General features: G+C 39.9%; 1 protein-coding gene across 2 annotated transcripts in view; it reads left to right on the top strand.

Moving 5' to 3' along the window:
- Positions 1–12,490, top strand: part of mgll (monoglyceride lipase) — a 35,061-nt gene that overhangs the window by 5,913 nt on the left and 16,658 nt on the right. For both annotated transcript variants that reach the window (XM_063463571.1, XM_063463570.1), the window contains one exon: positions 7,735–7,841. In XM_063463571.1, the coding sequence (XP_063319641.1) occupies positions 7,735–7,841 (107 nt within the window). The remainder of the gene's footprint in view (positions 1–7,734; positions 7,842–12,490) is intronic.

Raw genomic sequence — 12,490 nt, 5'->3', positions numbered from 1 at the left:
GCAGCCAGCACCACGCACCTATGTAGAGCTTGTACAGAATCAAGCTTCCACAAATCATTGATTATTGCTGTTTAATTAACAAGATAATCCAGCTTGGAGCAATAGCCACACGCTCTGACTGATGGACATATACAAAATTTAGGTAACTTCGAGGGTGGGTTTGCTGTTGTTCAACATTTTCCAGAGTGAAATAATAACTGGTTTCGTAAACACTAACACTGACTACTGTTATAAACCTTATCATGCTCCTCTGTTTTTATATCTTATTTCATGTTTAACTTGTACTAAATAAGACATTTTCATTCTTAAGTTAAATAAGGCTCTGTTACCTTCACTATGTTGTTGCTGTTTCATTTAATGATGCATGAAGAATGTAGATGTACAGAATAGATTTTTATGTTCACAAGCTGTTAACTGGCTTTATCTTTTATTATACAACGTAAAGCCATATTATATAGTTCTTTATTTTTTTCAGTATTTGTTATTTGCATTAGGATTAGAGGAAAGGTCAAAGGTCAAAGGCTTCTGAAAGTTCTTTCACTAGAAGCAGGAAGTAGGTGAAAAGTCGAAGGGTGGACTGCTTGGATATAAACAATGATTGACAGATCTTCCACTACTCAGATGGACACTAGTATACCACACACACATACGTTGTACACCTGTATTTTTACAGAGTACAGCACACAAATATGTACACGTACGCCAATCAGGCATCACATTATGACCTTTCTATCAGAACCAGCAATTTGAGCTACAGTTTTTCAGCAATTTGAGCTACAGTGGCTCGTGCTTTGGATCGGTTCACATGGACTAGTCTTTGCTCCCCACGTGCATCAGTCAGCCTTGGCTGCCTATGACCCTGTCGATGGTTCACCACTGTTCCTTCCTTGGACCACTTTTGATAGATACTGCAGACCGGGAGCACCCCACAAGAGCTGTAGTTGTGGAGATGCTTTGACCCGGTCGTCTAGCCATCACAGTTTGTCTCTTGCCAAACTCTCTTAAATCCTTGCTCTCGCCTGTTTTTTGTTTCTAACACATCGACTTTGAGGACAAAATGTTCACCTGTCCCTAATATAGCCCATGCGCTAACAGGTGTCATGATAAAAAGATAGTAAGGACTATTCACTTCACCTGTCAGTGGTTATAATGTTATGCCTGATCGGTGTATGCACAGGTTGTGTAAACAGGTCATGATCTTATCAGCCTTTTTTGGTGATAAACTCTAAACAAGCTTCTTTGTGTGTTCATGTTTCTGGTGTCAGCCTCTTTAATTTCCTCGCTGCTCGTTTCCACTGTATCCATGATACATGATACAGATACTGTATGAAGACAAAAGATGCACTGCATCATATTTCTTTTCGTGTTGAAGCTTGGGGGGAAATTAGGCTGAGTAATTGAGTATAAAATATGAGCACCATGTGAAATTTCCCAAATGGGTGATTCCAGGTGCCAGCTGGGATAATTTACTGTAAATTAATATAGAAAAGAGAAAAAAAAGAACTGACTCCAAGTGATCTACTAAACAGTAAGTAATCATTTTTGCATAATTATCACCTCCAGCAGCCTTTACATTAAAATGAGTTGAGCCATGGATTTTCCAATTGAAAGCATAAATAGCCATTTAGATACTTCAGGTGGTTATGGTAGGTAATTTGGTAACACTTATGATAACAGTGATACATTGTAACTGCAAGTAGCGATAAAAAACATATTAAAATGCAGTAAGATAGCAAAAGAAGTGCTATAGCATTACATCATCATTGGTTTAAATTAGAAACAAGAACAAATATGCAACAGGTGTAAGTGCATGCCTGTGCAATATGACTTAAATGTCAAATTATTCAAAACTGTAATAGCTTCATATTTCAGACGTATGCAGTAGTACCTATGATTTCCAGTGTTCTTGGTCTATCTGCATGTCTGTATTTGGGCTGCTCTGGGAAAATAATTTCTACTAAATGAAAAATCTCAACAAGACACTTCAAAAAATGGAGAAGGATACAGACAGAACAGTGACAAAATAAGAATCAGTCACAATCTAGCTGCCGCAGTAATCAGGAGGTATAAAATGAGTACATTATCACAGTAGCTGTGTGGCTCTGCTTTTAAAATGGTGTCAGAGATGGTGCACCTCATGAGCAGTCAAGCCCCATAAAACTCTGGGAAAGTGCTTCAGTCTTGGCACAGGAGAATTTTGCGACAGCTCAAAGTATGTGTGTAAATGTGAAGATGTAAAAGTCTTAATATCAGAAGCACAGTTTTTTGGTCAATTCAGATCAATGTACATTTCTTCAGCTCAGACGGTGTCCAGCATGTTTGGTGTGAAGCTCCAATAAATGCTTAAGAGGTGGGAGTGTGATAATGTAATGGCTATTTACATTTATAGGCAGCACCACAGGAGCCTGTGGGTATACCAAAATAGGGACTGACTGACTCCCACAGTCTCCAGAAACCTGACAAGAGAGGAATATTCCAGCTTGTTAACAATTCAAAGCATGTGGCTAAAAACAAATTATGTATGTATGTTGACCAACTTCCAGTCGGTCAACGTACTTGGCCTGGCCACAACCATTTGGGGTTATTTTAAAGAGAAAGGTTGTGCAGTAGGAAAAATGCTTTTGTGTGCGTTACTCGTGTCCTCCATGCTGAGGGGGATTGAATCCATCATTAACACTCTCTGTGCCAATGACAAAATATTCCAGCAATCAGTGTTTTTACAATATGGATCAGTGTTAAAAGTCGAACTTTCTGCTTTTTATTTTGATATAGAGTGCTTATCAAATTTATTAGACCACCAAAGTTTATGCTACAGCTGTCCTGAATTAGTATTGGTGATTACCAAAATAATTTCTTTATGTTTCAGTAACGGTTAATCCACCTGCATGCACAGGCTCTAAACTGTAACCCTGCTCACTCAGTTTAAAAGTTAGTAAGTAAGTAAGATTAGTGGAAGGTGAAACAATTGTGGTTCATTTATTCCTGTTTACTGTATGAAATCATGAGATAGAGGAACAGGTTAACATGTTAATGTGAAGACATTATTGCACACACTGCCCGTAACTCATGTATGGTAACGTCGTTCCTCTCAGGACATTTTTGCACTGGACGCTGACTGTGCAGACCAGTTCACTTCATTTATCTTTTGATATGAAGCCCTGCTTTACATGTGCATCTCATGCCTGAGCTGATGTCCTTCTGCTTGAAAGTAGACAGCTGGCAAATGTACTGTGACATTTCATTTTTAAACCTTTCACAAACAACGGGCTGTTTGACATTAAATTAATACCATTTGTTGGCATTTCAACAGCATATGCGCTCTTCAGTTGAACTGATCGTTTTTTTATTTGAAATGTTTCACGGTGCAGAAGAGTATTATTTATCTAAAGACCGTAAATATTTAGTCGTTTTTTCTGGTTTGAGTTTTTCATTTCACTGGTGTAAACTTTCCCGGTAAACATCTTGACATTAAATAACCGTCGGCTGACCGTCTCTCCTCAATATTTAGTCTTGGTGGAAAAAAGGCAGCGTCGGCCTCTGAGATATAAGTCTGCCTTCAACATCGTCTGGAGCAAGAGAGTCAGAAAGAAATTAATCCACAGAAACATAAAGATCAGTGGAAGAAAGCCAAATAAAAAATATTTGAGCCCATGAGCATGACAGGGGCCCAGTCCTCAGCCCTCAACAGATGACACACTGACATGTTTGCAACACAAGTGTATAATCTTGACATCAGGAGCCATGGGTGTGGTTCACTATGCAAGAAATGAGACAGAACTGACATTTGGATATGTGAAAGAGCCTTCTCAAGGCTCTAGTAATACTAGTCTATGTACACGGAGAGACCTTTGTGTGGACATCTGGTCCTTAGCAAAATTAGCTTTGTACTGAAATTTGATTTTGTATTAATGTATTAAAAATAAATTAAAATAAAAAAGAAATCTTTGTAAAAAGACAGCTTGGGTGTACCACTATAGTACCTGCACTTTGCAGTGTTTTGCCATCATACTGCCACCAGTTTTTACTCTCGAGATAACATTGCTGTCTCAACCATGTTTACTGGTTTTCTGATGAGACTGCCTGCAGTCTGTCTGCCTCCATTTCTTTCCATCACACAGCAGTCGCTCTCTTGTCTGTTTGCATGTGTGTTTTTTACTGTCAAGCACACCCTTGCACACCTTCTATAATAACACCACTATTTCTAGTGTAGCTTTCCATAGCAGTTTGTCACAGTTTCTCTCTCTCCAAACCTCCTTGTCATTTTCCGCCTGTCACATCGTTCTTCTCTGTCATATCCACTTTGTTTTGCTCCAGTTGCATCAAATCTTCCTGTCACCTTGGAAGTTACTGACTCATACGAAAGTCTGAAGGTTTGAAATGTCTTGAATCAAGCAGACTTGTTACAATGCAGTCTTTGTGTGTCATGTGTGTCTTCTACCACTGCATTTCATGCTGCAGAGTTAAAGAACTTGTATAGCAATGCAAGGTGCTTTGGATCCTGGATTTCTTCCAGTCACCTGTTGCATTAAAAATAATCTCATGTTGTGCAAAAGGCATGCTCTATATATAGACCACTGTTAAAAAAGAAAATGTAAAACTTGACAGGACACCAACTGCAAACCCCATATAGTACTTGTATTGTGCATTATTTTTAATCCAATGACATTTCATCGCTGTGAGGCTTTCTCAGATTAAGCTCTGTGACATGCTTAAATGCCTAGAGCCAGACAGCATAAATAATCCTGTGGAAAGAGTTCCTGCGGAAAAATGTACAGGGACTTATTTGTGTCCTCCGTTTTACTGTTTAAGAGCATCAAAATGCCAGAAATGATTTAACTTTGCATTTGAACTGGAGAATTTGAGCTCTGCTGGTAGGTTCTATAATCTTGCTTGTAGTCCATCAGCATTGTGTTAAGGGGATTAGCTCCTTGGTTTTGTTTAGGCCTGTGGTTGTTTAGAGTAGCTCTGACTAGAGCCAGTGGGAGGCATGAGTGTTTTAATAAGGCTGGTTATGAGCCATGCTGTTCCAGCAGCTAAAACTGTGTGAGAGACAAGTGGGTCTCTGGTTCCCATGAGAGAAAAGACAGAATAAAAAGAAATAATGAGAAGGGGTGAGAAAAGTCTTTTTTTTTTGTATGGTTTAAGTATTTCAGCTTCATGTATGAAATAATCCGAGCTCTAATTCATTATGCAAAAGATTCATCATGCAAGTGTAATGAGCCACACCAGGATACAGCTTAGAGTTCATTTGCAGCTGCTCTAGCTTTCAAGACATCAAGAGAAAAACCTCCAATTCTAAACATCATTAATTCAACATACAGATTCAACATACAGAACTGCAACAGACTTCTTTCCTGTGGACAGACGAGACCAAAGTAGAGATGTTTAGCCATAGTGCACAGCACCATTTTTGGCAAAAAATTAAGCATAGCATTTGTGTGCAAACAACTCATACCAACTGTCAAGAATGGTGGTGGAGGGTGGATGAGTTGGGCCTGTTGTGCAGCTACAGCATGTGGGCACCTTACAGTCACTGAATTGACTATGAGCTCCTCTCTACCAACGTATTCTAGAGTTAATGTGAGCCGATCTGTCCGAAAGCTAAGGCTTGACCCAAACTGGGCCGTACAGACTGCACAGAGTCCTGTGAAAACTCCAATTCAGAGTTGTATATCACATGTGTGTCTTCTCAGACATACAATATGCACCTATAGCTTGAATGGTTCGTGTAATTGTTTGAGTGTAAAGTGTAAATTCCAGATATCGTCTAATCCAATTATCCAAAAGTGCATTCTGATAGGACACGTGACTAACATTTGATATTTTGAAACTCCTATTGTTCTTCTTCTGTAGCGAGAACTTGTCCACTCAGTTAAAGGTAAGGTTTGTATTTTACAAAGAGTCAAATGTCAAAATGCCACAGTCTTCTGAACTACTTGCAAGTAATTGATTCAAGTGAACTCCTCCTGCCTCTTCAATGAAGACATTTAGCAAAGTGAAATTATTTGCTTTGCAAGGCTGACCCAACACACCACTGCGGCCTGAATATTTCTGAAAATGATTCTTCTGGAGATTCCTGCTGTTGAATGAATAGATACATATGTTAAGATTCAGTTAAAGCCTTACATCTCTTACTGTTAGCTGTCAGCAGACAGTAGCTACACAGATGAAGCGCCATTAAGCTAAAACCTACTAAAGGATGAGAAAGACGGAGAAAGCTGGAAGAAAGAGGAAGAAAATGATAAGATCCCACAGACATAGGAGGCATTTGAAAAGCAAAGACAGCAAATTAGCAAAGAGGGCGTGTATCCTATTGTTCACCATGCAGTTGTCTTTACGGTGAACTTAGACTAGCCCCAATAATTCCCTGCTGCCCCTTGGCATGTGTGTTACACAATATTATCCTCATACAAAGATGGTCATTCACACACATGCTTTTTTTTGCGAGCCGAGGAACATGTAGCCCGAAGCGACGGCTCTCTCCAAAAAAAAAAAAAAGGAGGAAAAGAGCTGTTAGTGAAATTTGCTAATGAAGCCTGATGAACATCTTCTTCTATTATACTCCTCTGCATCCACCCCTCAGCTTGCCTCACACTTTCAGTCCCTTTCCTCCTGTTTCACTTGGTTCCTTTTTTCCCTCCCTCTGAATACATTTGGGCTAATTGTCTGCTGCTGATTGAAGCTTTCACAGCCTTCTCAGTGCTGCTGCTGCTGCTTAGAGTGGAAAAAAACGCTTGAGCATTTCAGTGCCGCTCCGCTGCTTAATATGCACCGATAGCAGAGGCAAAACCTTTTAAAAGAAACTTGTCTGACAGGAGAAGACTAGACTGTTAATTAGCAAAAGATATCCCTTTCTGAGTAAACAGGAACTAATAGCCTCATGTCACAAAGTACCTTTAATGTTTGAAATATAAAATTGTCTATTTGGGTGTTATTTTTTTAAGAAGAAGAAGAAGAAAATGATGCTTTGTTATATTTAGGGAGGCGTTGAGCAAGACACTGAGTCTCTACATGCTTGAAGAACAGTATGTTGGTGTAATATTCTGAAAACTTGTTACACATCACTGACAGTGTGCAGGGATGCAATAGAAATACTTGTCAACTGTGTAACTTCTAGAGCTAATGAATCTTTTCTCTCTATGCTATCCTTGTGATGGACATGTGCAGTGTGTACCTTATCTCTTGCTCATTGTCAGTTAGAACAGGCTCCAACTTGTGTCCCGCTCCGAATGGATAAGCAGCAAGAAAAGAAACAGATGAAAATGGATGAGCAGTGATGGTTCACTCTTTGTTTTACTGGACTCCTCTGATTCTGTTTTGAGTTGAAGAGGAAGGGATTGGTTGAGGCAGGCATGCAGGCAGATGGACGATAGCTGTTATCTCTGAAAACACAGCCTGCCCAGTCTTTTTCTGCCTTTCTTTATCTGCCATTTATTCCCAATGTCCGGCTTCACAATCCCCCCCTTCACACACGTACGCAAATACATTGATGCAGATCCAGTCAAGTAAGTGATGGGCAGATGCGTGAATTAAATCCTACTGTTAATAGGTTTCTTTTCGATTACATTTAGATGATGCTTTTCCATCCATGAACAATTCTACTTTAACCCCATTTTAAGTGGTCAGTGCAGGAGTTTACCAGGAAATCTAGGAAGTACGGTTCTGCACAAAAAAGGATAAAGGTCTGTGTTTGTGAAGAGCTAAACTATTTTTTTGTGTGTTTTTTCCTCTCAGGGCTCTGGTATTTATTGCCCATGGAGCTGGGGAACATTGTGGCCCATATGATGAGATGGCACAGAGACTGAAAGAACTCTCCTTGCTGGTATTTGCACACGACCACGGTGAGTGACAAACACGTAAATCACAGTGCTGTTTTGCATCCATGCATTTACACTTATGGCTGCCTTCATTTTTTATCGGTAGTTTGCACGCAAAGCAACTGGCACAGAAAATCATCACTAAGGAGAACTAAGGCTATCAGGGAGAATTAATTAGTTTTCATTTTCCCCTGTTGTTCCACGGCACTGCTTCTCTGCATTATTGTTTTAATGCCATGTCGAGGAAAACTTCACATTCAAGGCTGGCTGTAATAATGAAACTTTTGACTTGTGGTTTAGAAACAATCCAGCTGACCTCTTGGCAAAAGAAAAGAGCCCAGACAAGAATCAGACAAGACACAGCATGCTTTAGGCTTTGGGTTTCGGTTTAAAGCAACAACATCTCTGTTAAAGATCACCCTTAATAGCACTCTCGAAATCTTTTCATTAAGGAAACTATGAAACTCTTGTGAAAGATAGAACTGCACAGGCTTCAAATTCCCATGTTGATATCCACGGAAGGGCCGCTGTTAATGGAGTGAAAAGATGTATTTGGTACTTTAACGCATTCTATTCAATCCAAAATCATGAAGACTTTCCATAATTGTTCATCAGCTGAAAAGGCTGATTGAGTGGATTCATTAAAGTTTAAAAACTGGCTTATCGTGGTACTAAACTGTGAACTTTTTGAGTAATATGTGGACTGTGAAATGACACACAGAAACTGGCTATGGTGGTGCTTTAAATTACACAGTAACCACCAATACTTTGAAATTTACCTGTTAAATATTATGCTCCTAAATGTTGCGCCTTTGAGAAAGGCACCTGTAATTGTGCAGCTACGCTGTGGGTTTGGGTTTACTGAGGTCAGTAAATCTTTGCTATAGACTGAGACATCTCCACATATACTTAGGAGCAGAAGTCATAAAAAGAACTTTATGAATTTTCATAGTATTTACCGTTTTTAGAGGAATGACTCACGTAGTGACTTAGTGGGAAGTGAAAGCTTTTGGGAATTCCCTGATCAACACCTTTGAACATTTACGGCACATTTCCACCCTTGTTTGAAACGATCAGTTGACAGACTACAGTGACCACCTTGGTTGTATTTCCTCAAAAACAAAAGAAAAAAAAAGAAATGAACCCAGGCACACTTTGGGCCATTTCTTCCTCTCTGACATTACTCCCAGTGTAGATACTTATATTTGAAGTCATAGTTATTTTATGCAAAGCCATCAGAAATCCATGCCAGCGCCAATAAAGTAAGAGATAAGCTCAGAGGAATGCAATTCAGATGGATTGGACAATCTGGGAGCAGTTCTCAAATGGAACTGACTTCACCTTAAAAGCACTTGATATAGTTTATAAAGCATAATCTAGTCACTACATGCTCAATGTGTTCACTTAAAAAAGAAAATGTAAAATTCTTTCAAATGAAAGGTTTGGGTAGAAAGAGAAGGACACAGAGTGTTAGCTTTTTAGTCGATAGTAATTAGGTAATGGCTTGTTAGTCAGTAGTAATTAGATAAAGGGAAATGTCTGTCCCGATGCCTCCATCAACAAGGAACGATGTGCTCGTAGGCTAAATACAGCAGGGACGTTTAAATCCATGTGACTGTGCAGCAGTTGCCGTTGAACAGCAGTCTGTGCACTCAATAAAACTCCATAATAACAGCAAAAAGAGTGAGAACGAGATGACAAAAAAGTCTCAGTGGCAGAAATGTGAAAATATTTACAGAGGTGAAGATCCTAATAAAGAGCTGACAGATAATAAACTGGAGTGAATGATAAGGACGGCTGAGGCTGTTCACAGAGGAGCAGTTTGTTCAGTGTCTCGCAGTAAAATGTCACACTGTTAAATGGAAAATACTGAACTGGAACAAGTCCCTGTAGACTCCAGTTTTTCATCTATTTCTTCCACATTTACACAGACACACATCGCCTTGGGCAGCTCTTGATAGAGTTCGCAGATTAGATCTTTCACTCTTTCTCCTTTTTTCTGTCTCTTGTGTTTTCTTTCTAATTATAGGCCGGTAAGGTTTTCATTCATTCACACCCTGCGTTGACTGGTGTTTTTTTTCTTTTTTCTATCTAGAACAGGCTGCATCTTTTTTACCAGCTAACATTATTTACAGATCAAGCTGCAGATGGCTGTTGTTTCTTTGAGAGTTACTGATTTACAGAATGTAAAAGCAAAATGCAAAAACCAGGTAGTTAGCAAATATTAATAATAACCTTTGTAGTTCTTATTATCTTTATATGCTTTATTACTAGTGAGTGCCGATTTTAACCACATTCCTGATCTTGATCTTAGATCCCTGAGAGCGTGAGATCTGTTGATCTGCCATGCTCTGGGGGCTGTAACGCTTACTGGAAATCGTTTATGTAAGGGGCATCTCTGAAGAAATGCTCTTCACGGCTTTTTGACTTTGCATCTCATAATGCAAATGCAGATACTATGATGGGCTAATAAAAAGGACCTCCCTCTCTCCTACATGAAAAGCTCAGTCGTAACCTGACTCATTCACTGCAAGAATCACAGGTTAGAACTTAAAGTCCACGATGCTGTAAACCATATTACTGAGGCAACAAGGCATTTTCAGATACTTATTGACTGGTTATGGCCACAGAGAGTCCAAAAGCCTGCTGTGTTTCTCAGTAAATGTGTGAGGGTTTGTCTACTTCCCTGTCTGGAAATTTGCAGAGATGTGGGTAAAGAGAGCAGTGACACACCAGAGGTGGATCCCTCCACAGGAGAACAAAAAGTCATTGAAGCAAAGCAGTTTTCCATTTGTCTATACTTTGGTAAACAAGGGAAAGAAATTCCCAGATTCCCTGAGCTCGACAAAAGTTCTGAAGTTCTGAATCTATTTAGGTGCCGTTCATAATTATTCTGTAAATGCCGTGCTCACTCTCCTCTGACTCATAACTGTTTCTAAAATCTTTGTATGTAACATGCACATTTGCTCAAAGCAAAAAGGATGAGGAAATAGGACTTTTTTGGTGGTGGGGGTTGGTTGTTTTCTTTTTACCTGTTGCAGCTTTTGTAATGAAATGGTTTGTTGGATCTGAGTCCTGGAATGTTCTCATGGTCTTATCATAACCATCAGTTGTCTAAAAGGTTAGGTGTATGTGGGGATATGTGTGTTTTCCAGTAATACCTGTTATTACCTGTACTAACAGAAGATATGGATTTAATGGGGTGAGAAGCCATTGAAAGAATAGAGCGGTGGTGGTTTACTGTGCATTGATCTCAAGTTTGCACCACTCCATCACTGAAGCTGTGATTGGACATTGATTTGCACACAGTGATGATTGCTTTCGTATTGATAGACAGGAAAGCACTGAGGGTGAAGACGTGCTCTTGTACAACCCCTTTTCCAAAGAAGCTGGAATGATGAAAAACAAAAGGACAAAAAGACAAACTATCAGATGTTAAAAAAAGGAAATATTATTCTTTTTAGAAAAATTGGGTGACATGTTTGGACTTCTTGCAGGCCACTTTAGCACCTGGATTTTTCTTTTTTTTTTACTATGAACCCGTGCTGTGGTGATGTGGTTTGGCATTGTCTTACTAAATAAATAAACAAACCCTTTCCTGGAAAAGATGTTTTCTATATTTCAGAGCTTGGATATATTGTATGTGTTTTGACATTCGTGATAAGAGAGCAGCTGAGCTGTCAGGTGACCACCACCTGGTGGTGAGTTGGATCTTGTGGTGCAGAAGGCTGCTGGGTAAGCCTGGTGTGCCAAAACCTTTAGTTTGAGGATGTGCTGGGAGCGCACAGCAGAGGCCCCTATCCCAGAGATCTTCAACTCCCACCATCAGCAGAGATTCAACAGCATCCTGAGGGAGACTGTGGACATTGAGCCTGAATAGATCCACACCTCAGATGAGCTACAGCTGTGAGGTGGCATGTGCCTGCAGTGGTGGCTATCTCCGAATGAGATGCTGGACCCCAGCCATCAAGCTGAAAGAAAGAGTCCTGTCGACCTTGGTTGGTTGGAATTCGTAGAAGGCTGGAAGGTACCTGCAACTCAAGCCAAGCGTGGCTTGTGCTAAGGAGGAGATTGAATATGATTTTCAGTCAGCCAAAGCGGAATCTGGTAAACTGTCCAACTACTCAGGAGGGTGGAGCTGCTGACCTGAAATGAAGACATTGTCGGGCAGTGGCGCTCTAGAATCCAACTTATATGCCTTTCGTAGAGGATCAGGGACTGGAGTGGATGAGAAGCTCTTGGTGCTGTGGGACTGTCTTAGATGACACACTTCTGAAATAGGACATGAAAGTTTGGGACAGTGCCTGTAGACACTTGTGTTCCAACTTGCTGGGGATTGCCCTGCCTACCTGGGATGGTCGCATGGGCCCTAGAGAGGAAAGATGGCAGGATGTTCATATACAGCATTTATGGTTAGCCAGGCCATGTAAAAAACTACTCTTCTCATACCATAATGGATGCTTATATGTAGCCGCTGACTTCTAGTTTCATAGCCCTTTTCTTGCTTAGAGACTTCTCTGAATTCTTCTAATCCCATGTCATGTATTTGTTAAGAAACATCACAAACTTCTTAAAAGTGGTAAACCCTTCCACATGTTTACTTGAAGACATCTTGAAATTCAACATAAGCATACAATTTTTGAATGCGTCCCATCTTTTTTGGAGTGTTTTAT

This window comes from Pelmatolapia mariae, linkage group LG20, assembly GCF_036321145.2.
Source record: "Pelmatolapia mariae isolate MD_Pm_ZW linkage group LG20, Pm_UMD_F_2, whole genome shotgun sequence".
Taxonomy (NCBI): domain Eukaryota; kingdom Metazoa; phylum Chordata; class Actinopteri; order Cichliformes; family Cichlidae; genus Pelmatolapia; species Pelmatolapia mariae.
This window is presented reverse-complemented; position numbering and strand designations above follow the sequence as displayed.